This window comes from Rhincodon typus, chromosome 8 (assembly GCF_021869965.1).
Source record: "Rhincodon typus isolate 14 chromosome 8, sRhiTyp1.1, whole genome shotgun sequence".
Taxonomy (NCBI): Eukaryota; Metazoa; Chordata; class Chondrichthyes; order Orectolobiformes; family Rhincodontidae; genus Rhincodon; species Rhincodon typus.
This window is the reverse complement of record NC_063339.1, coordinates 36401173-36423432: the sequence shown is the minus strand read 5'-3', so window position 1 is coordinate 36423432 and position 22260 is coordinate 36401173. Positions and strand designations below refer to the sequence as shown.

The 22260-nt window shown below is 40.1% G+C and overlaps 1 protein-coding gene across 3 annotated transcripts; it reads right to left on the bottom strand.

The window, feature by feature from the left end:
* Nucleotides 1-322: 322 nt before the first annotated feature.
* Nucleotides 323-10167, bottom strand: eif5 (eukaryotic translation initiation factor 5). Of its 3 annotated transcripts, XM_020531824.2 has the most exons (12): nt 10048-10167; nt 9756-9912; nt 8581-8860; nt 8408-8489; nt 7240-7412; nt 5685-5796; nt 5471-5595; nt 4981-5142; nt 3753-3914; nt 3339-3503; nt 2704-2835; nt 323-2475 (listed from the first exon to the last, which is right to left on the bottom strand). In XM_020531824.2, exons 3-12 carry the CDS (start codon nt 8650-8652, stop codon nt 2380-2382), a joined length of 1281 nt encoding a protein of 426 aa, XP_020387413.1. In that variant the 5' UTR covers nt 8653-8860; nt 9756-9912; nt 10048-10167; the 3' UTR covers nt 323-2379. The 3 variants fall into 3 exon arrangements, with proteins under 3 accessions (XP_020387413.1, XP_048455671.1, XP_048455670.1); XM_048599714.1 differs by lacking the exons at nt 9756-9912; nt 10048-10167 and adding an exon at nt 9265-9288; XM_048599713.1 differs by lacking the exons at nt 9756-9912; nt 10048-10167 and adding an exon at nt 9173-9271.
* Between the last annotated feature and the right edge of the window lie 12093 nt (nt 10168-22260).

Here is a 22260-nt window from a genome sequence, read left to right as displayed (position 1 = left end):
GAAGTTCTAGTAGCTAGCTATCTAGCAAAACCCTGCTAATCATTGATAGTATCTAGATTAGGTAAAGAACAGGGTATTTGCTTCTGCACTCCAAGGCTGTTTAGTGAAACTATTTACTACAAAACATCTAGAATTGCACCCATAGAGTAGATGTTGGGAGTGCAACTTCATATTGCCACATCCTTTAAAAACCCAACATTGCAGTTTAATCAAGGCAACATCATCCCCTTTTCTGATTTGTCTCAGCTACATAACTCCCTGTATTTCTGAAGTGGAAAAAAGTCAAGAAGTTTACAAAGAAATATGACAAGCACATGTCAGATAGCTTACACACCAAAAGCTAACTTTATTCACATGCAATGTTTCTACAAGAATGATTTCAATTGGCTTTGCAATCATGCTCAATGGTTCATCCTTAGAGGCCAACAACTTGAAGTCAAGAATGGAGGCTAGCTTGAGAGATTTAGATTTTTGATAGTCAGCAAAACATATGTGCTGTTGTGCCTTGTTTGAAGTACTGAAACAATGTAGGTCCCTACCACAATCCCATACCATGTCTATTTTTAGACGATGCACATTCTCTTGCAGACCTTATTATTGTTGTTACTACTACAAGAAAAAAAATCTTCAGAAAAAGCAAGTCTTTTGTTGCTGTCAAGTTCCCATGTCAGGACAGGAAAAAAAGCATTTGCTTATGCTCTGAATTGAAAAAATTAAAAAAAGGTTATTGCAATCAGAGACCCTCAAGTGAAGATCTTCACAGGCCAGAAACAGAGCTACTTCTCAAAAGGCAAGTTTGCACAAAGGATTGTTAACTTTGAAGAGGCACAGTAATTCAAAAGACTAAATTTTATTCTTTACTGCACTAGAGATCTGAAATTTAGATCTTTGGCTGCAAAACTGCCAGTGATCCACCTGTTAGTAATTTCTCTCATTAGACAATGAGCTTTAATGCAAACCCCAAAACTGGACAGACCAAAACTTAACCTCTTTTTCAAAGTTCATACCAAAAGATCTCAAAAAAACACAAAATTATGGTACTACTGGGACCAGTCAATACCTCTAAAAAGTAGCAAACATCTAATGTTTTGCCAGTGAATGTAGGCCAATTATTACTAGAATGATGGGCAGAAATAAAAAAAGGTGTGCAGTGGTTGTGGCAGAGTGAACAAATTCAGGAGGTTTCTCAAAAATCAATGGCTGCATTTTATCATCAACTAGACAGGGTACCTAATCTAAAATTTCTTTAAAGTTAAAAGTTAGTGTACAGACTCAAGATCAAAAAAAGGCACATATGAAGTCAGTCCTAGATCAGGGTAATTTACCTTCTTGCCCTCCACCCTTCGCTACATTACAGGAACTAGATCCCAAAAATCAGACCCAAATTTAAAAAAAAAGTCAATAGACTAGATGGGAATTAAAAAAAATTCTGGGTCAAGAGGCTTTACTGAAACAGAACAATCAGTGGCCAAAATTCAAACTATCCAAGATTTCAAATCTCTAGTATCTGCAATGTTTACTTTTTCAAAAAGATTGAAGTAATTCAATTAACTACCATGCCAAAAACATCAGAACAAAAAACTGCCAAAAACAAATATGCATTTAAATTCCATGTGAAAAATGCAAAAGCCATCACCTTCTATCAAACAAATAATTCCACTAATTCCATTGTCATACTATGTGCATCAATAATCAGTGATTGCATCCACAAAAAGCAGAATTTTTGCTTAGATACACAAATTGCTGTCTGAATAAACACTGTTGTTGGTACACATACCCATGTATGTTAAGTGGGCAAGAGAGCACAGGCTCTGCTGAAGTTCACCCATCATCCAAGATGATTAATACAGAGTGTACCAGAAGTTTGTTGTAATAATGGATTGTTACTTTAGTCATTGCAAATGCTTAGTCATGAAGCACTTAATAGCAGTATAATCTTACAGACAGCTAGGCAGTAGCCTCCATATACAATGAGTTAGCTCTTATTTTAATAGTGAGTTAAAACCCTGAAAATTTGTTTGACAAGTTACATTTACACACTGAATAAAAACCCAGGTGCTGGTATACAGAACACAATCCCCTTTAATTTCTATTTTACATCCCTGTAGAAATGCACAGTAACTGCTGAAGCATTACCCAATAGCAACAAGAAAAGTTTAGACAAATTTATAGTAGGACCATTCTACCATTTAGACTTTGGACATGCTTTAAGTTCCTAACTGGTAGGTGGAGGTGGTAGTGAAGTGTTAGAATCATATTGTAGACTTTGAAAAGCAGAGTCTGAATTCAGCAATTACAGTTGAAATACAGGAATTTCTTCATTACTGACTTCTCTGCTGCAAGATTTAATAGGTTGATTTTGTCCCCTGTAAGAATACATCAAATAGCATCAATATCTATATCTTCTTCCTCTTTCGTCTTAATGGGTTTCACAGTTTCCACTGTCAGTTCTCTTGCAGAGCTATCATAAACCACCTGCAAGATAAACATGACATGACTAGTTTAAAATGAATGCAACACAATACTCCAGATTTCCACAAGGTAGAGCTGCCAAGATCAAAAATTTGAATGATAGATCAATTGTGCAACTGATGGATGTACTAGATCAAGCTCAGTTCAATTGTGGAATCTATATCAATGCACACATTAAACAGCAATGTTCATAACATTCATAAATTGCAAGGGAATCAATTAAACAGATACCTCCACATCCTTCTCATCATCATCTTCCTCCTCTTCAGACTCCTCCTCAGCTTCTTTTAGCCACTTAATAAATGGATCTGCCTTTGCATGTATCTCTTTGGCAAGTTCTTTTGGGACATACTTCTTGGAGACCTTGTTTATAATAAAAAGTTATTCTGGTTAATCTGCACTAAACAAATTCTGTAGATCTCAGTAAAATTGACTAATGCTTCACCGTTAGCTATGGTTCTGCAGTGTGATCTTAAGTATGAAAAGAAATCAAATACCAAATGGCTCCCCATTGCATAGAATTAGTCACCTCAAGTCATTTAATTCAAAAAAAAGAGGTAACAAAGTTTCTTCTATTCAGCCTGTCTCAGGAAGGAAAACTCCAGCTTTAAAAAAAGAAAGACTTTGCTAGGAATTCTCAACTCACTTCACATGGTGACTTTCACCACAACCACTCCTAAAAATTAGACTGACATCTTCAGCCAAATTCTCCATGACTCTTTATTTCAAGTACAGAGGGGTAATGATAAAGTCAGTGCCGTTGCATAGTTAGTACATCTATCCTGGCTTCTTCTCTACCAATGTAATTGGATTTTTACATTACAGTACACAATCAACATTCAAATTTCACATTTGCTCAAACTTACTTTCTCAGCCCAGGCAAGAATAACCTCTTCTTCCAAGAGATCAGCATCATAAAGCTGCTTCAACACATGCGGAACTCTGGGCAGCAGCTGGTCCCGATGTATTTTCACCAGACACTCAAAGCCACCGAGTAAATACTTCTGAGCCTTTTTATTACCATGGCAGAACTGTCAAATGAAAAAAAGTTAATGTACTGTTAATCTAAGAAGAACAGTAAAACAAAGGAATTGCTGGAAATACACAGATCTGGCAGCACCTGTGAAACATTGGGCAGTTAATGTTGAGTCCAGTGAATTTCAGACCCTCCTCCTACCATCTCTCCACAGATGCTGCTAGACTGGCACAGCTTCTCCAGCAATCTTTCAGATTTCTAGGACCTGCAGTTTTGTTCAGTTTGAGAGGGAGGAATTACTTACACGCAGAAAGTGTCGTTTATATTTCTTGATCTGATCTCTTATGTTCTCATCAAAAAGCAGTTCACTCAGTATGAGAGGGCCCATAGCTATTACATCCAATCTTTCAGCTTCTGATCGAAGATCTTTATCAGCAGAATCAATAATGCCCTCTTCCTTCTTTTTCTGCAAGAAAATATCACAGCCAGTTACATACTCCAACACTGGCCATTAGTTTTCAGACTTAAGTTTCCCCACTCTCCAGAGTGGAATACCAACAAATTTAAATACTTGATTTCTGGATTGATTATTAAAATCAGTAAAGACATCAAGTTATATCCAATGCAACCACATAATGGGAAAAGAAAATCAAGTGATTAAATTTAAAGATGGATTTCCATCATTCATTGATATGAGATCTGTTTGTGCTTCCAAACCCAACTTCAGTACAACTGATGGAAATATTTCCTAGCACTAGTTATTGCAAAGGACCACATTGTGCAAGTAACAGCAATTCCTGGAACTGACAAGTTAAAAAAATGTAGGAATCAAAACCTTTGCCTATTTTGCATGCTTGACTTCATTGCTCACAGCATCAAGTACAGGAGCTGGGATGTCATGTTATGGCTGTACAAAAAAAACAACACTTGACAACATTGTTACAGCCAGATTTAAAGGTGCAAAAAGAAAAAACAAAACAAATTACAAGAATGTTGCCAAGACTGTAGTGTTGGAGTGGAGGTTGGGACTCTTTCCTCATGCATAGGAGGAGGAGGGGGGGGTGACTGTTCAGATGTCTACAAAAATCAAGGGCATAGGGTAGAGGAGTCCAAAACTAGACAGCATAGGTTTAAGGAGGGGAAAAGATTTTTAAAAAAAGGGACGAGGGCCAACTGTTTCTCCCGTCTGAGGATGGTGTGTATTTGAAACAGGCTGCCAAAGCAAGTGGTAGAGGCAGGTACAATACAACAACAACAACAACAACATTTAAAAATATTTGGAAAAGTACAAGAAGAGGGATATGGGCCAAAACACCAGCAAATAGGACTAGTTCAGTTTAGGAAACCTGGTTCACATGGATGAGTTGGGCTGATGGGCCTGTTTGTGCTGTATGACAAACTCTATTTAATGCTGTGTATACTGCTCAACTTTTACAGATGGAAACCAATAGAAAAAAAAATTAAGACTTTGAATTTCAGAGCAAAAGCAGGGTTAGGGCCATTCAGCTGAAGATGCAGGACATAATGAATACCTTGACAAAGTTGTAGAACAAGTTCACTCTTTCTTCTAAAGTTTTCCCCAGATCATCACTGAGTGTCAAATTTTTGGCATGTTCACTGATTTCACCCATTCGACGCCGCTGGGCTTCTTCTGTGGTTTCTTCACACCAGTCATCATCATCATCTTCACCATCCTAGCAGAGAAATTGGTTATAAGTTACTGTTCTAGAGTCCATATGAACATCAAGCAGTTAGGTTTCCTTAAACTACATTGTGCGCAAGCCATGCAGTGAGGATGGTAGGTCAGGTTGAAGAGGTGTTAAGGATCTAGAATATATTGCTCCTGAGGGGCATATGCAAGTCACAGCTTTCTAAAGCTAAACTGGATAAAACATCTAAAAAAAACCCCAAACTGCAAACCAGCAGGAACAGGGATAAGGAACATGCTAAATTGTTGAGTGCTGGCAGCTGAAATAGCTTCCCTGGGATGTTCTGCAAATCCCTATGTAGAAAAAAAGTTACCAATGCCTCCGGTGCATCAAACTCATTGTGGGTGGATGATTCCGAATTAGGTACTGATCCATTTTCCTTGTCTTTGCCCTTTTTGTTTTTCTTTTCTTTCTTGGCTGAACCACCATCTCCATTTTCTGGAACAGATATCCTTATGTCAAATATCTTAAGGACTTTTGGACTTGAGGTTTGCATTTCAATGTTATTAAAAAAAACCACAACTTACCAGGTGGATTTTTAAGAATGAATGTGCAGAGCTTATGGCGTGTGTCAAGCATGCCTCGGTATCCACAGGCTTTACAGGAAATACCGATAGTTTGTTTCTTTGGATTGACATGCTGAAAAATTAAATCATACATCTTGATGCAGTCTTAAAAATTGCAGGTCAAGTTGATAATTTATAGAACTCAATTTAAATACATAACACGCAGAGAAAGATACCAGTTCCCTCTAGCCAGAGGGTGTGGGGGGGGGGTGGAGGCAGCAAAAAGAGGCAAAACCAAGAAAAAAATCTAAAATAAAAAAGTAGAAAGCAGCATGCCATGTTAGCAGCCAGATAAGAGATAAACACCTAAACAGCAGCCACCTGAATTCAGCAAACACACCCACAAAAACTGAAAATACAGGAGACAGAAGTTAAATTCAAGTAGTTGTAGTCACTGCCAACAGATTAAACAGTGATGGATTAGAAATCCATTGGGGTTGCTCCTGTGTAGATTTGAATCCTGCCATCTGCAACATTGTTGCTTAAAAAGAGGGACGGCTCAGTGGTTAGCACTGCTTCCACAGCGCCAGGGACCCAGGTTGGATTCCACCCTTGGGTGACTTTGAGGAGTGTGCACACTCTCCGTGTCTATGTGGGTTTCCACCAGGTGCTCCGGTTTCCTCCCAATCCAAAAGACGTGCACATGGATTGGTTATGTTAAAGTACCCATAGTGTTCAGGTGTAGGTTAGGTGCATTAGCCATAGGAAATGCAGGGTTACAGGGATAGAGTAAGGATGGTCTGGTTGGGCCAAGTGGCCTGTTCCCACACTGGGACTGCTATTGAAAAAGTTGAACCTGAAGGTTATGGAGTGCAGAGCCAAGGATGGAAGATCTGTTTCTCAAGTTTGTTTTAAGCTTTCATAGGAGCACTTCAGGTCACAATAGTAACCACTAACAAGGTAGAGAATTTAAGAAAAGTGGCAAGAAACTTGGGGCCATGCCTGTGGCCTCAACAGGGATACTGTACAAAGTGACCAGCCAGCCTGTTAATGGATGATCCCTGAACAGCAAAAGTTGTATACAAGTACAAGCTGTTTCACTTGGGATGAAAAAAAGGGCAGTCTTGCTTTTCCCAAACAGAACAGCAAAAAAAAGGGAATCCTTTTGAAATAATGAAGGATGTGTAGTGGTCTCATGCTGGAGAGAAAGGGGAAAAAAAAGTGGAAGGTGGTTGAACACGGCCTTGAAGGTGTTACTACATAAAATCTATTACACATGATAGTGGCCCTCAACATTAGGAAGGCGGCATCAGGTGGAGGAAAAAAGAGCAGCATGGAAGGCTGCAAAAACTGAAGAACTGCAGGAACGGAATGCACAAGTTTCATGAGTTGGTGCAGCTTGAGAAACAGACAATAGATGGATCAAGAGAGTGTGCACAAATCTATGAACAAAGTGGCATAAACTGCACCAAGCTTTCAATACATACCTTTACCTTCAACTGGTTTTAATCATGCTCCACGTAACAAATAGCATTCTATACTAACCAACAGTATTTCAGCTTTACTGAACACTCACCAGGTCAGTTTCAGGATTCTCACACTCATTACAAAGGACAAATTTCCTAATGAATCCATCCAGCATGTCTTGCAGCTTATTCGCCTCATGAGATCCATTCACAATATAACGGTCATTCTTTGAATCAAACTGGGTCTGAGCTCCCAGCTCACAACCAAAAAACTTGGTGGGATCTAAGATTTTAAATATTTGAAAAAAAAACCAAGTTAAATCAAAACAGCGTTACACAATTAGTCAAACTTATTTTCAACTTTAAAACAGTGACCCTTCAGCTCAGCCAAGGTAGGATAGTACAGCTGACATTTACCACCTGCTAATAACTGAAAGATTTAATTCAATGATGATTCCCATTTTTTGGGATAGGACAGAGGACCAGGGCCTTATGTACAGGATGTTCACCTACAGTCATGAAAGTACCTCAAATTATACAGTAGACCTCATGCTTCTAACTACATAACCACTATTAATAGCAGTCTAAAATAAAGATTGAAGCAACTGGACAAAGTGCCTTCGTGCCTCAGCAATTCAGCCATTAAAACCTATATTTGTTACAAGTATATAGTGTTAAAAAGTTTTTTAAAAAGTCAGGGTGCAATGGATTTATTGTTTCAAAAAGCTGTAGATACGTGCTCCATAGCACATACACAGCCAAGGATCACCTCAATCCTTAAATCTATTAATTGACAGCCAAATATCCAGTTATTTCAAAAAGAACAAAGCATCTCTGACAAAAAAAAATCAACTGTTCACTTGTAATTTTGGGGAAATTTGTGCCCTTATCTATCAGCTCCTTTCCAGGGGTGGAATAAGCGAGAACAGGTATTGAAGTACATGTTCCTTTTCCAAAAGGGAAGTTGATTAAGAACAGGTTAAATGGGAAATTCTAGAGAAGATCCAGGTTCAGTGAGCCATTGTTATGGGCTGCGTTTCAACCATTACTATTCTCAACTGTTCCAATTTTTCATTAAAAGTAACCAATATGGCATAAATTAATCAGCAGACTAGCTGTCTAGTTTAACAAAACAGCTAATGAGATTTTAATAGCTAAAGTTGTTGCATGTGTGTCTATGCAGAATGCTTAAGAAAATTGACTAATAATATTTCCAATTAGAGATGGACAGTTGCATAGTCTCTAAACATGAAGCTAGAATTATTTAAGAATACTTACACGTTGGAGGCCGATTAAGCGCCTTGGCAACATCAACCATGTTGACTATTACTGTCTTTATACCATTCCCTTTGCCCTCGACCTAAGGGAAAAGAAAAAAAAACACATTTTAGCTTTTGACAGTCAAGCTCCAAATTAAAACTAATTCAAAAAAAATTTCCAATCACTCTCACCTTAGCAATCAGACGGGGCATTTTGTACCGATAGAATTGGTCAGACACACTGCGATTGACGTTGACAGCCATTCTGGTTTACTATTAGATTTATGAGTAAAGTGAAAAGATCTTTGAATGGAATTTTTTGGTATCTTCTGTCTGAAGAAGAATGGATGACATAAACAATTGCAAGTGTACTCGGTCTCTGACATGAAAAAGTTTGCGCCACTTAGGCTGCAAGTTCCCCGTTTGTTGGTTAGGTTTCCCCGACACAGGTACCAACGGCTGCGCAACAGCTCTGTAGTTACAAGAGAGAAATAAAAAGAGATGTTAGATAGAAAATATATTACTTCTCAAATACTCTGCATGGGGGCATTTGTGGATAAAAGCTATGAATTCACACTGTATTCTACAATCATCACTTCAAGCAAAACAATAAAAAAATGTTTCTCTAAACCAGAAAGCAAAGGCATGATTAAAAAACACAAGCATACATCTTATCACACATGGATTTAATGCATATGCATTAAATCAAAGCCAAAAAAAGTTACAAGTCGGATAGTATAGCATTTATGGTAATTCAACCAAAAAAACACCCCAGAGATTTCACCAAGTGTTCAGTCACGTATTCCAAGTTTCTGACAAGTACTGATCTGTTGTTGTAAACATTGAAAAAAATGCACTTCAGTTGATAGCACGAACCAAGGCTAACGAGAATAATAAGTGATCAGCCAGGTGGCATTTCGGGTAGTGAGGTTTGTTACGGGGAGGAGGCAGCCAAGCGCTGAGTCATTGCTTGGTGCAGCAGCACAGCCTCCGCAACACGTGAGTCACTACCTAGCGCCACCATGCGCAGTCCTTAATATTGCAGGGCAGCGAAAAATATACTGCCTTCTTTAACTAAACGCTTCTTAGCGGCTACCCATCAACGGGTGCTCATCGAGAAACGAGCTGCGAGTTTACACCACTCGCGAGGGTCCCACCACTGTCTCCCAGTACAAGTCAAGAGTCTTCCGAAAAGTGGTGCAGACTGCGTCACACGGACGAGGGAGGTAATCGCTCAGTCCCAGCCGGGACCGTACGGCGCCATTTTGAGAAACCCTTCATCCAGCTCTTCCAACACGTTTCAGCTACCGACCGCTTACCTTACCATATCCTAAATTAAATTACATCCCCTATACACAGAACCTTACCGTTTTCACAAAACAAAGACATAAACACAAGCCTAATCGCTCTTGGATATGGTGAACTACTGGACGGCACGTCACGGTGCCGAGACGCCGAACTCCTTCTCTGCGCAACAAATAAAAAAGCCCGTCGGTGGAGCGAGACGCCCTCGTTTGCGGCAATCTGCGAGCGAGAAAAATCACAAAGTCAACGTGAATCCTAAACAGCCCCAATTTCCGCCTCAATTCTTATCATTTGGCCCGAATAAATTGTTTTAACGAGCTCGCCCTCCCGCTCCACTCCCTCCGCTACGCTCACCTCCACGACGTTTGCCCCACAAGCCACAAAAAAACGCCTTTCTATATCGACGCCAGTTACAGTCAGCTCAACCTAGCTTGATAGCACATTGGGCCCGCCCCAAGCCCACGCTACGATTGGCTGTTGTGCAGCTACTGGCTTTCTCATTGGAAAACCGTACCTGGGGCTTTTGTTGTACGTGGTCGAGCGGCTTGTCATTCAGAGTGACGTCGACACGCAGGTTTCTGAAGTTAGGATGGGGGGGCGCGTGGAGGGGGTGGTGATCTCGCGAGAGTGGATTGTTGTGCCGGTTGGTTGAGCAGTGGCAGGTTTGAGACTGATTGCATCATGAGGGCGAGAGAGGTTGCGAAATTGAGAGCCATTGTCTCATTACTATTGGGTGAAACGGGTCAGTACAAGTTTCTAGAAGAATCGGCTGCAGCGTCGACACGTTTCCAGCAGTTATATAAACAGTACAGATGCGTAGTGCGCATCAATTTCTAATTCGTCGTTTTGAGTTTCTGTGTTGACTCTATGTTAATAATTGCGGGAGAAAAACAGAAATTGATGGGAAGACAAAGTCTACATTTATATAGCGACTTTCATAATCTCCAGGATACGTGACAGATGAAGTCCGTTTGAAATGTAGTTTCTCCTGTTACATAGGAAAACGTATTAGAGTGCAACATAGTTCACAAGCAATTATGAGACCAATGATATCTCCCTTCAAGAGTTAAGTGATTGATTAGCCAGGGCACCGAAAGAACTCTTGCCTTCCAAATAATACACTGTGGTGTTTCACGTCCATTTACGAAGGCAAATGGGCTTATTTTCAAATCTAAAAAGCTACACACACACAAGAACTAGGAGCAGGAGTAGGCCATCTGGCCCTTCGAGCCTGCTCCGCCATTCAATAAGATCATGGACTCAGATCCACTTACCCGTGTTCTCACCGTATCCCTTAATTCCTTTATTGTTCAAAAAAAATCTACCTTTTTATTAAAAGCGTTTACTGAAGTAGCGTCAACTACTTCACTGGGCAAGGAATTCCATAGATTAACAACCCTCTGGGTGAAGAAATTCCTTCTCAGTTCAGTCCTAAATCTGCTCCCTCTAATCTTGAGGCTATGTCCTCTTGTCCTAGCTTCACCTGCTAGTGGAAACATCCTCTCTACTTCTATCTTATCTATTCCCTTCATAATTTTATATGTTTCTATAAGATCCCCCCTCAATCTTCTGAATTCCAATGAATATAATCCCAATCTACTCAGTCTCTCCTCATAAGCCAACCCCCTCAACTCTGGAATCAACCTAGTGAATCTCCTTTGCACCCCCTCCAGTGCCAGTACATCCTTTCTCAAGTAAGGAGACCAAAACTGCACATAGTACTCCAGGTGTGGCCTCACCAGCACCTTGTATAGCTGCAACATAACCTCTCTGCTTTTTATTTCAATCCCTTTAGCAATGAAGGACAAAATTCCATTTGCCTTCCTAATTACTTGTTGTACCTGCAGACCTACCTTGAACGAGTTTGACAGTGTAGCAACAAACCGCATCAATTATGTACTCGAGTGGATTTAAGTTTAATCACAGATGCTACTGACTGAAGTCAACAGCTAAAACACTGAATTTCAATGAACTATTGGATTTGTGGAGCAGTATTCGACAAATACTGTTCCACCTCATTACTGAAAGAACTGTTGATGCTGTAAATCAGGAACAAAAACAGAAGTTGCTGGAAAAGCTCAGCAGGTCTGACCGCATCTGTGAAGAAAAGACCAGAGTTAATGTTTTGGGTCTGGTGACCCTTTGTCGGAATTGATGGTAGCTAGGGAAATGTCGGTCTATAAACTGCCATTATGCTATTGTGTCCCTTGAATTATGTTATATAATTTAAGGCTGTATTGTACAGTGTTAACAGCAAATTTTGTTTATAATTGTGTCGTCCGTCACAAGAATGGACCTGGTTTGACAGAAGTATTCTATTGTCAAATCACGTGGGATAATCATTATCTCGTGTCTGAAAAATGGCCATGAGGAGAAATGAGAGGTTGAAGAAATTTCATCTCTGCAAGACTTGCATGAAATATTGTGGGTTGGAAAATACAGGGGGAAAAAAAACAAGTGAAAAGGAAGCTTTCTAGGAAAAAGAGCACCAAAAATGTTCCATGCAGAGATGAATTACCTTGCCCTTTTCTTTGCAGGAGCAAGTATAAAATTATGATTGAAAGTCAGTAATAATGTGGATAAATGCTTTGCAACATAAATAGCTGTTTTGCTTAGGTTTCCTGTGTTGAAAGGAACAAAGATTGTAAATTGCTTAGCGCAATTACTGTGTTAAAATATAAGCCAGGATAAAGCTAGACTGTCAGTAAATGACTACTGTCAATGGCAGAATAGAAAAAACGAAAACAGATGAAAATGAGAAAACTGAATGATTTTCCATTATTTTAACAAAAATATGCCAGCTCATCTCTCCCTCCACTCTTGGTGTTTCAATACCGTTATCAAGTTGCAAAATGGGCTTATCAGGAAATGTTTCAAAAGCATTGATCTACCCTTTGTTTCTGGGGTTGAACCCGACAGACTGACTGTCGCCTCCTCTCAAGGTACGTGATCAGATATCCCCATGCAAGTTATGCCCAGAGCCATAACTGGTACATATAAATAGGCAGGGATAAGCACCTAACCCTCATGCTGGACTAGCCTGCATCTTGGGGATGCTCAAGTTACTATGTATGTTTATATCGTAACACAGTTGCTGACTCCCAAGTCTATTCACCATGCGCAAAGTTCAAGTCAGGAACTTGATGGATACTGTCCACTTGTCTAGATAAGTGTAGCACCAGAAACATTCAAGAAGCTTGAACAAAGCAGCCCGCTTGATCAGCATCACACCCACAAACATTCTACTCCCTCCAACAATGCTCAACAGCAATCGTATGTACTGTCTACAAGATGAAGTGCAGAAATTCACCAGGGTACTTTCAAACCCAAGACCACTACCATGTTGAAGGACAAGAGCAGCAGATATAGATGGAGGGGTTGTCTTATCAGTAAACAGGTTGTGACTGTATTTACTGGAATTTAGAAGAATGAGGGTTTATTTCATTGAACCTTATAGGATTCTTAAGTGGCTTAACAGAGTAAATGCTGAGAGGAAGTTGCCCCCATGGGAGACTCTAGGACCAGAGGGCTTCATCTCAGAATAAAAAGGCATTGTTTTAAGTCTGAGATGAGAAGGAATTCCTTCTCAGATGGTTGAGAGTCTTTGGAGCTCTTTGCCACAGAGAGCTGTGGGGCAGAGTCCTTGTCTTAGATTGATTCTTGGTCAGTAGGGGAATCGTGGGTTATAGAGAAAGGGCAGGAAAGTGGACATTAGCCACGATCCTATTGAATGGTTGAGCAAGCTTGTGGGGCCAAATGGCCTAGTCCAGTTCCTATTTATTATGGTCTGATAGCTACATGGGAACACCAACACCTGCAAGCTCCCCTCCAAGCCATTTAACATGCTGACTTGGAAATATATCGCTATTCCTTCAGTGTTGTTGTATCAAAATCCTGGAATCCCCTCCCTAATGGCATTGTGGGTTTACCTACAGCAAATGGCCAGCTGAGGTTCAAGGAGGCAGCTCACCACCATCTTCTGAAAAGCAGCCATGTACTGGCAATAAATGCTGGCCCAGACAATGATGCCCGTATCCAATGAGTAAATATAGAAAATCTCCATGATAGCATTAGGCCTATTCCCAAAACCAAGGGCAACCTGACTAAGAGGCCCCACCCCCGCAATACACAAACGGATGCTTGACTGTAACCAATGCCATTCTCCAGTATGGGAAGCTGCCCATGACTTACTGCACTGGAACGCTCTGACTGACTGTTGCTTGCATGGACTTCAGTGAGGACTGATCTCCTTAGAATATGTGGCTGCCTGTTTGCCACAGATCCACTGTTTTGCTGTGTATCCTGTTGGCATGGAGCAGGTGTGAGATTGATTAGCATACTGGTGTACAGCAAGATATGCACCCCCTAGGCTGAGGACTGCTTAGATGCAATGTAAGCTACTTGGTTGTGTAAGAGTAATAATTGGAATGGCAAGGCAAGGCAGGAAAGCTATGAAAATGCAGGCAGGCACTGTGACCAAGTGCTAAGAGGGCAAAGAGCATCCCTAAGATGCAGTATAATCCAGTTTGAGAGTTGGGTGTTTGCCTGTGCACAAAGTGTCCCCACTGAAGCATTTCAGTGCTCCTTACTGGTTTGCCTTGCAATGCAAGTCTGTGCTTTCAGAGTGCACTGCCATTACAGAGTAGAAGTGCTAGGAATGTTACATTGGGTTGGCTACTTCCTGATGCCAGTTTCCATAGAGGGGGAATGTTGTTGGCTGGCGTTGATGGATTGTGTCAAGATGTTGTTGCCAGGTGTCAACATGAAGGTAACTTCAGCAAGCTGAATTTGCCAGGTACATGTTCTGGTTTCCTTGTTGAGTTTTTTCCATGTCCAGCTTGTTTGGTGAATTTGGTAGGATGGGAGTTTGAATATTAATAAGGTGATTAGTGGCTTTAAGAAGGTGTTTAACAAGCATTAATGACCGTCAACTGACATCTCATGGCTGTCTAGTGAATCTTGCCACGCATTTGTGAAAAACATAGAAGGTTCAGCAATTTGATTACGACATTGAGATGGATGTCACCACATTTGTTGCCCAGTTATGCCACACATTCACCATAGTCCACAGAGCTCTAAAAGATTCTCTCCATGTTTTGAAACATTTGATGCATTATATATGCTGTTACAGCAAAAGCTGTAAATGCTCTAAAGCTAACAAAGTGGTCATTTTCTGTGCTGTATCATTTCTATTTCTATGGTTCTAACCATTGTATTTTGACAACTATAGTTTTCTTAAACGGAATCGTTATGCTGTGATTAGAATACCAGTGCAGTAATTAATAAGTGTACTGTGACATGAATGGTGCCTCAGTAAGATCAGGCAGTCATTAACTGTTTGCAACTTCTAAAAGCATTTGTTGAAAATAAATGACTTTTAATACAAATTTAATCATAGTATTTCTTGCTGCTCTGTCTATTGCATTTTGGAAAATAAAGGGAATACTTGATGATAATAATAAAAGGATGCACTTTGAAACAACAGATGTTGTCTAGAATTCTGACAGGGAAATAGTGTTGTAGTGGTAATGTCACTTGACTAGTAATCCAGAGTCCTAGGCTAGTATTCTGGGACAAAAGCAGAAATTGCTGGGAAAGCTCAGCAGATCTGGCAGCATCAGTGGAGAGAAATCAGAAGGGTTCGGTGACCCTTCCTCAGAACTGTTCTGGGACCGTGGATTCTGGGATTCAAATCACACCACAGTAGCTGGTGGAATTCAAATTCAATCAATAAATCTGGAATTGTAAGCTAGTGTCTGAAATGGTGGCACATTGTTGTAAATATCCATCAGGTTCACAACAAGAAAATCAACTATGCATATCTCCTCCGGCCTGTGTGCAAGAGACTCCTGACCCACAGCAATACGGTTGACTCTTAATTGCCCTCTGAAATGGCTTACAAACTACTGATTTGAAGGGTATTTAGGGGTGGACAGCAAATGCTGGCCTTGCCAGCAATGCTCAGATCCCATAAAAAAGATGGTTTTCTGAAGGTCAATATAACAGGTATTAAAACAAGTTTCAAAGTAAGCCTGTGCAATGACTTTGTAAAACATTGACAATACTCCTCTAAAGACATTGCAATTTCCACATTCATTGGTCTCTGTATGAAGCTGTCCATATGTCCTTTTCTTTAAATGTTATGTAGTTTAACAACTGGATTATCAAATGAACAGATACCAAAGAACATATTGCTTATGCCTCAGTGAAAATTGGAGACAGTGGAATCTTCAGGAGCTAATGATATCAATGAAAATGGGGTTTTGGACAAGTGGGATATGGCGCAGCATACCTATTGTATCAATTTGGATGTGTTGTCATTTCTGAAAACTGGAGGATGGAACTTGACATTGGAATATTTTAATTTGAAATGAGAGAGTTAATGTGGATTTGGGCTGAATGGCCTGTTTCCACACTGGACGGATTCTTTGATTCTAAAACATGCATGAGGGTTTTACTGGTAGATATCTTAAGGTGGCAGAAATGACTGATATTTTTCTGTGGAAGTATTTGTGATTGAGAGGTTATGGCTCACAAACCTAATTGAGATCTACAAGGACAATGAGTTTTTCAGCCTGAGACTGTCACCAGTTACATGGACAATGTTGCATTGTGGAAGCAAAGACAGAAAGAAATACTCAGCAGGGCAGACAGTATCTGCAAAAAGAGAAGAATTGATGTTCATGTTGACTTTTTATAAGAACTGGTCAGAGCAGAGTTTGTGCCATAGGCTGAAGATGAAAATAAGATTCATTGAAGAAGACAAGCCTTGAAAATGAATGTCTGTTAGATTTGCTTCAATGTATGGCTGCCAGCCTTCCAAAACACTTTTTTTTGTCACTTAATCTTTTATCAAGTTTCAAAAATACAGAAATGGGATGGAATCTTCCCATCTGAGAAGTGGCAGAGGACGTGATGGGAGACGAAGTAAATCACATGGCTTTGCTTCAGGGAGGTGCCCACAATATTCCTGCCAGCACTAGCTTAAGGCCACCTTGCCCCACCACCAATTGACATCCTTAAGTCAATTAATGACCACGTATGGGCCTGTACATTCCACTGCTGAGATTAACTCTGTTCGCAGTAGACAAGAACACTGGCAGCCCTCCCAATTGGTAAAATGGAGGGTGACCATCTCAACTCACCTCAGTTCTATTTAAGAGAGGGCCTATTGAAAGTGCACCATCAGTAGGCTTTGCATGGTCAGGAAGGAGAGATTACATCTGGACTGAGACAAAGCCTGAGTCAGAATATAGTTTGGGAACTTTGGAGGCAGTGTGGGAATTTGGTGCAGAGGGAAAGGGGTGCTTTTTGCTCATAGTTTTTTGGCTCATAGTTTGTAGGGTCTTTTTAACAGGATAAGTTGAAGGCCAGGTTCGGGGACCCAGCACAAAGTAAAAATCGACATCACGGGCGCATTATCGGTGCAGGCTTGGAGGGCTGAAGGGCCTGTTCCTGTGCTGTAATTTTCTTTGTTGTTCTCTTTAAAACCATAAGTTCAATTGCAGCTAATTTGACTATCTATCATATGTTGCTTTCGGATTGCAGGTAGATAGAAATATTTACAGATTACAAACTGAAAGACCAGTAGGACTTAAAAAAACAAATTAAGATCTATGTAAATAAAACAGAGATGCAGGGCCAAGTGATGTACCTGCATGATGTGGGAGCTGGTGGACCCCATTGTGGCTCAGAGTTGATGAGTTGGAGCCTAAACTTAAAACACTGCAACATGTCAGGGTGGGGAGAGTTACCTGGTGTTTCAGGAGGCAGTCACACCCCTTAGATTAACTATGTCCAATTTGTAGACATGCTGCTGTTGGATTGGGGTGTTCAAAGTCCACCTGACAAAGCAGCAGTGCTCCAAAAGCTTGTGATTTTAAATAAACCTGTCGAACTATAACCTGGTGTTGTGTGACTTCTGACTATCTCCAATTTTGTCAGTGGTCAGGGACAGGATGGCGTGACTGAGCAAGGCAGATAGAGTGATTCAGGAGGTAGTGCTGAAGAAATCTCAGCCCTTGAGCTTGTCTAACAGGTTTGAGATTTGTTTGTGTGAGTGAGATTAAGGGCTGTAGGGAGGATAGCAAACTTGACCGTAGCACCATGGCACAGGGAACCATTTAAGAGTGGGGAGAAAAGAGAAAAGTTGCCTGCGTGGTGCCTGGATTCAGCATATTGCATCTGGGCTGCAGGGGATCTTGGTGTGGGAGAGGAAAGATCCAGTTGTCATGGATATGTGGGCAGAATTGATATAGGTAGAAAGAGAAAAGAGGTTCTGCTGAGGTACTATGAGCAGCTAAGTGCTAAATTAGAAAGCAGAGGTGAAAACCTCTGGATTGCTACTGAACATGAGCTAATTGGCACAGGGTCAACAAGTTTCAAGAGATAAATGCGTGGCTCAAAGATTGGTGTTGGAGAAATGAGTTTGAATTCATGGGGCATTGACACCAGTACTTGGGAAGGAGCAAACATTTCTGATGGAATGGGCTCCACTGAATCATGCTGAGATTAAAGTCCTGATGAATCACATAACCAGAGCTCGAGATAGGACTTTAAATTACATAGTGGATTAAGTTGCATGGAAAATTGTAAAATCAAAGATAAAGGAGAAGGTAGGATTGTAGATTGTTGATGAGTTTGATTGTTACCAGTAAATAAAAGGAAGGGATAGAATTTGTGAATGTCATAACGTACTAAGGGACCATAAAATCGTAGGGAAACTCAACAATAGAATAAACTTAAAGGCTTTGTATCTTAATGTGTGAAGGATTTGGAATAAGGTAGATGAACTGATGATGCATATTGAGGTAAGTGAATATGACTGGTCATAGCCATTACAGAAATATGGTTACAAGGAAATCAAAACTGGGAACTTAACATTCAGGGATATTTGACCTTTCAGAGAGACAGGAGGAATGGAAAATGTGGTAGGTTAGCACTGTTAATACCAAATGCAATGAAGACAGTTGTGAGAGATGATCTAGGCTCGGATGATGAGTCCATTTGGGTGGAGGTTAAAAAAACAGCAAGGGAGAGAAGTCATTGGTAGGAATAGTATACAGAGCAACCCCCACCCCCCCCACCCCAAACTGTAGTCACTTTGGGAAAGGCTGTAAGTCAACAAACAATAGGAGAATATAAAAAGAATAGAGTAATAATTTTGGGTGACTTTAATCTTCTAATTGGTATAATCAAATTGGAAAGGATAGGTATGATAATAAATTGATACAGTGCATTAGGAATAGTTTCCTAGAGCAAAATGTCATGGACCCAACCAGGGAGCAGGCTATCTTGGAGCTGGTAATGGGTAATGAGTTTCAATAAATGACGTCTGAGTAAAAAATACCCTAGGAAGTACTGATCATAACATGATAGAATTTAATGTTCGGCTGAGAGTGAGAAACTTGGGTTGGAAACAACTGTGTTTAAATAAAGGGAATCACAATGAAATGAGGAATGTTAGCTAAAATGAACTGGTCAGATAGATTAGCGGGAATGACAATCAGCAAGCTACAGCTGACATTTATGAAAGTAATTCCTGACTCTCCGAAAGAAGAATACATCCCAGAAAGGAGGAAAGACTCTCGGAGAAAGATAAACTAAGCATGACTAACCGAAGAAGGAAAGTATTAAGTTGAAAGAAAAAGAAAAAGGAGGCCAATATCAGTGATAACCCTGAAGACTGGGATAAATTCAGAATCCAGAGAAGGAAGACTAAAAAGATAATGAAGACATCAAAAATAAACTACAAGGGCAAACTAGTGAGGAATATAAAACTGACAATAAGAGCTTTTTTAAACAGCCAAAAAGGGAGAGGTTAAAATGGACATAGGTCCTTAGAAAATGACTTGTGGAGACAGTTTTGGGGATCAAGGAAATGGCTAAACATATTATGCAACAGTCTTTACGGTGGAAGATATTTCAAAAATTCCATTAATGTTAAAGAGTATGGGGAGGAATTAAGTACCATCACCATCACTAAAGAAGTAGTGAACTAATTGGCCAAAAAGCAAATAAGTTTCCTGGCCCTGATGGCTTGCATCCTAGGATCCTGAAAGAAGTAGCAACAGAGATAGTGGATGCATTGGTCGTAATTTTCCAAGAATTATTGGATTCTTGAGAAATACCAGAGGATTGGAGAACTTCTAATATGGCACTCCTGTTCAAAAAGGGGGTAACTATGGGGTGATTAGCCTAACATCTATTGTTGGAAACGTATTGAAATCAATCATAAAAGGAGTAATAGCAGAACATTTGGAAAATCATTATCTAATCAAGTTGAGTCAGCATAGCTTCCTGAAAGGGAAATTGGTACCTGACTTATTTATTAGAGGTTTTGAGGAAGTTTCAACCAGAGTGAATAGAGGTGAACCAGTATATGTGTTGTATTTGGACTTCCAGAAGGCATTCAATACTCACAAAAGGTTAAGTCATAAAATAAGAGACCACTGTGTTGGAGATAGTATATTGGCATGAATAGAAAACTGTTTGATGGGCAAGAAACAGTGAGTGAGGATAAGGTTTCCTTTTTCGGGTTGGTGACCTGTGACCAATGGGTTCCACAGGGATCAGTGCTGAGATTGCACTATTTACTATATATATTAATGACTTGCAGGAAGGAAGTGAATGTACTGTAGCATAATTTGCAGGCGACACAAAATATGTGGCAAGGCAGGCTGTGAGAGAGATACAGATGGTTTATAGAGAGATATTGATATGTTAAGTAAGTGGGCAAAAGTTGGCAACTGGCCTATAATATGGGAAAATGCGAAGTTGTTATTTTGAAAGGGAGAACAAAAGAACAGGATGTTATTTAAATGGAGAAAAACTGCAGAAAGCTGTAACACAAAGGGACTTAGGTATCATAGAAAGCTAACACATTGGTGCAGCAGGTAGTCAGAAAGGTTAATGAAATGTTGGCCCTTTTATAAGGGAGTTCAAAGTGTTGAAGTATGAGTAGGGAAGTCTTATTCAACTGTACAAAGTGCTACTGACATCACATCTGGAGTACTATGAGCAGTTTCAGTCCCTTCGTTAAGGAAGGATATCATTTCATTGATGGTGATCCCCAGTTTGGAGGGAATTTACATTTAACATTAAACAATGACATAAACCAATTCAAATGGTAATTTTCATGTTTTGCAACATTTCCTGTGTGAACATATATCTTTCTCCATGATCTGATAAAATCAATTACTTCATCAAGTAACAGCACAGTGGCTCAGTGGTTAGCACTGCTGCCTCACAGCACCAGGGCCCTGGGTTCGATTCCACCCTCAGGCGACTATCTGTGTGGAATTTGCACATTCTCCCTGTGTCTGCGTTGGTTTCCTCCCACAGCCCAAAGATGTGCAGGCTAGGTGGACTGGCCGTGCTAAATTGCCCATAGTGTTCAGGGATGTGTAGATTAGGTGGTAATTTCTACCCTTACTTCATTCAGCAACCTAGGATGCATCCTTCTAGATTGGGTTGCATATCTGCTTTAATACAGATATCCTGTTTATCTAATCCAGTATCCCAATAACACTTGCATTTACCATAGATTTTGCAATATCTCATTTACTTCGTAAATAAATAGTTATTTACTACCTCAGGAATGCCTTATGACCAATAGACCTTAATATTTGGTCCCTAATTGACCCCACCACTCCTCTGACAACCTTTTTATCAGTTAATTTTCTTCTCATTAGTTCATGGGTTGTGATTGTCACTGACTAGGCCAGCATTGCCCAGCCCCAAGTGTCAATAGCCAATCATATTGCTGTTGGTCTGGAGTCACATGTAGGCCAGACTAGGTAGATTTCCTTTGCTAAAGGTTATTAGTAAACCAAGTAGGTTTTTTCAACATTTGGCAGTAGTTACGTGGCCAACATTAGACTGGTGTTTCATCCCAGATTTTTATTAAATTCAAATTTTATCATCTCCCACGTTGGAATTCAAATTCATTTCACCAGAACATTTGTTGAGATTCTGGATCACTTGTTCAGTGACATAACCACTCTCCTATCCCCTCCAAATGCTCCCCTCCCTATCAGTGCTAATAGAAAATTTTGAATTCATTTTTATGTTAGCTCCCAATGGTGCTGTAACCTTACTGCTCTTACATTTTTTTTCACTCCTCCATACACATTTTGTATTCAGCCTCATGCTTCCTTTTATTATAATGGTGACATCAGTCCTATGCATCCTCCTTACTAATTCACTATCTCCAAAGCTCTGGTGTTGGGTGCTCTCCCTTTCCCCCTTGTGGAAATGTATGTATACTGTATCTATAGTCTTTAAAGGTTGCTGATTTACTCCATTTTATTTTACTTCCCAATATAGATTGCGACTTAATGTGCCTGGAAAAGATCTTCAACTTTTTGAAATTAGCCATCCACCTGTTTAGCATTAGTATTCCAGGTTTCTTCTTGCTTTTCTCCAGAATGAATCTAAACCTTATGAAATGATCGAATCAGAGATAGTAGGAACTGCAGATGCTGGAGAATCCGAGACAACAAGGTGCAGGGCTGGATGAACACAGCAGGCCAAGCAGCATCATAGGAGCAGAGAGGCTGACGTTTC

Coding starts and splice junctions, on each gene's coding strand:
- eif5 (XM_020531824.2), bottom strand. CDS start 8,652: ATGGCTGTCAACGTCAATCGCAGTGTGTCTGACCAATTCTATCGGTAC. Junction 3,915..4,980: donor TGTTCTACAACTTTGTCAAG/GTATTCATTATG, acceptor ATTTTCTTGCAG/AAAAAGAAGGAAGAGGGCAT. Junction 2,476..2,703: donor ATGATGAGAAGGATGTGGAG/GTATCTGTTTAA, acceptor TTTATCTTGCAG/GTGGTTTATGATAGCTCTGC.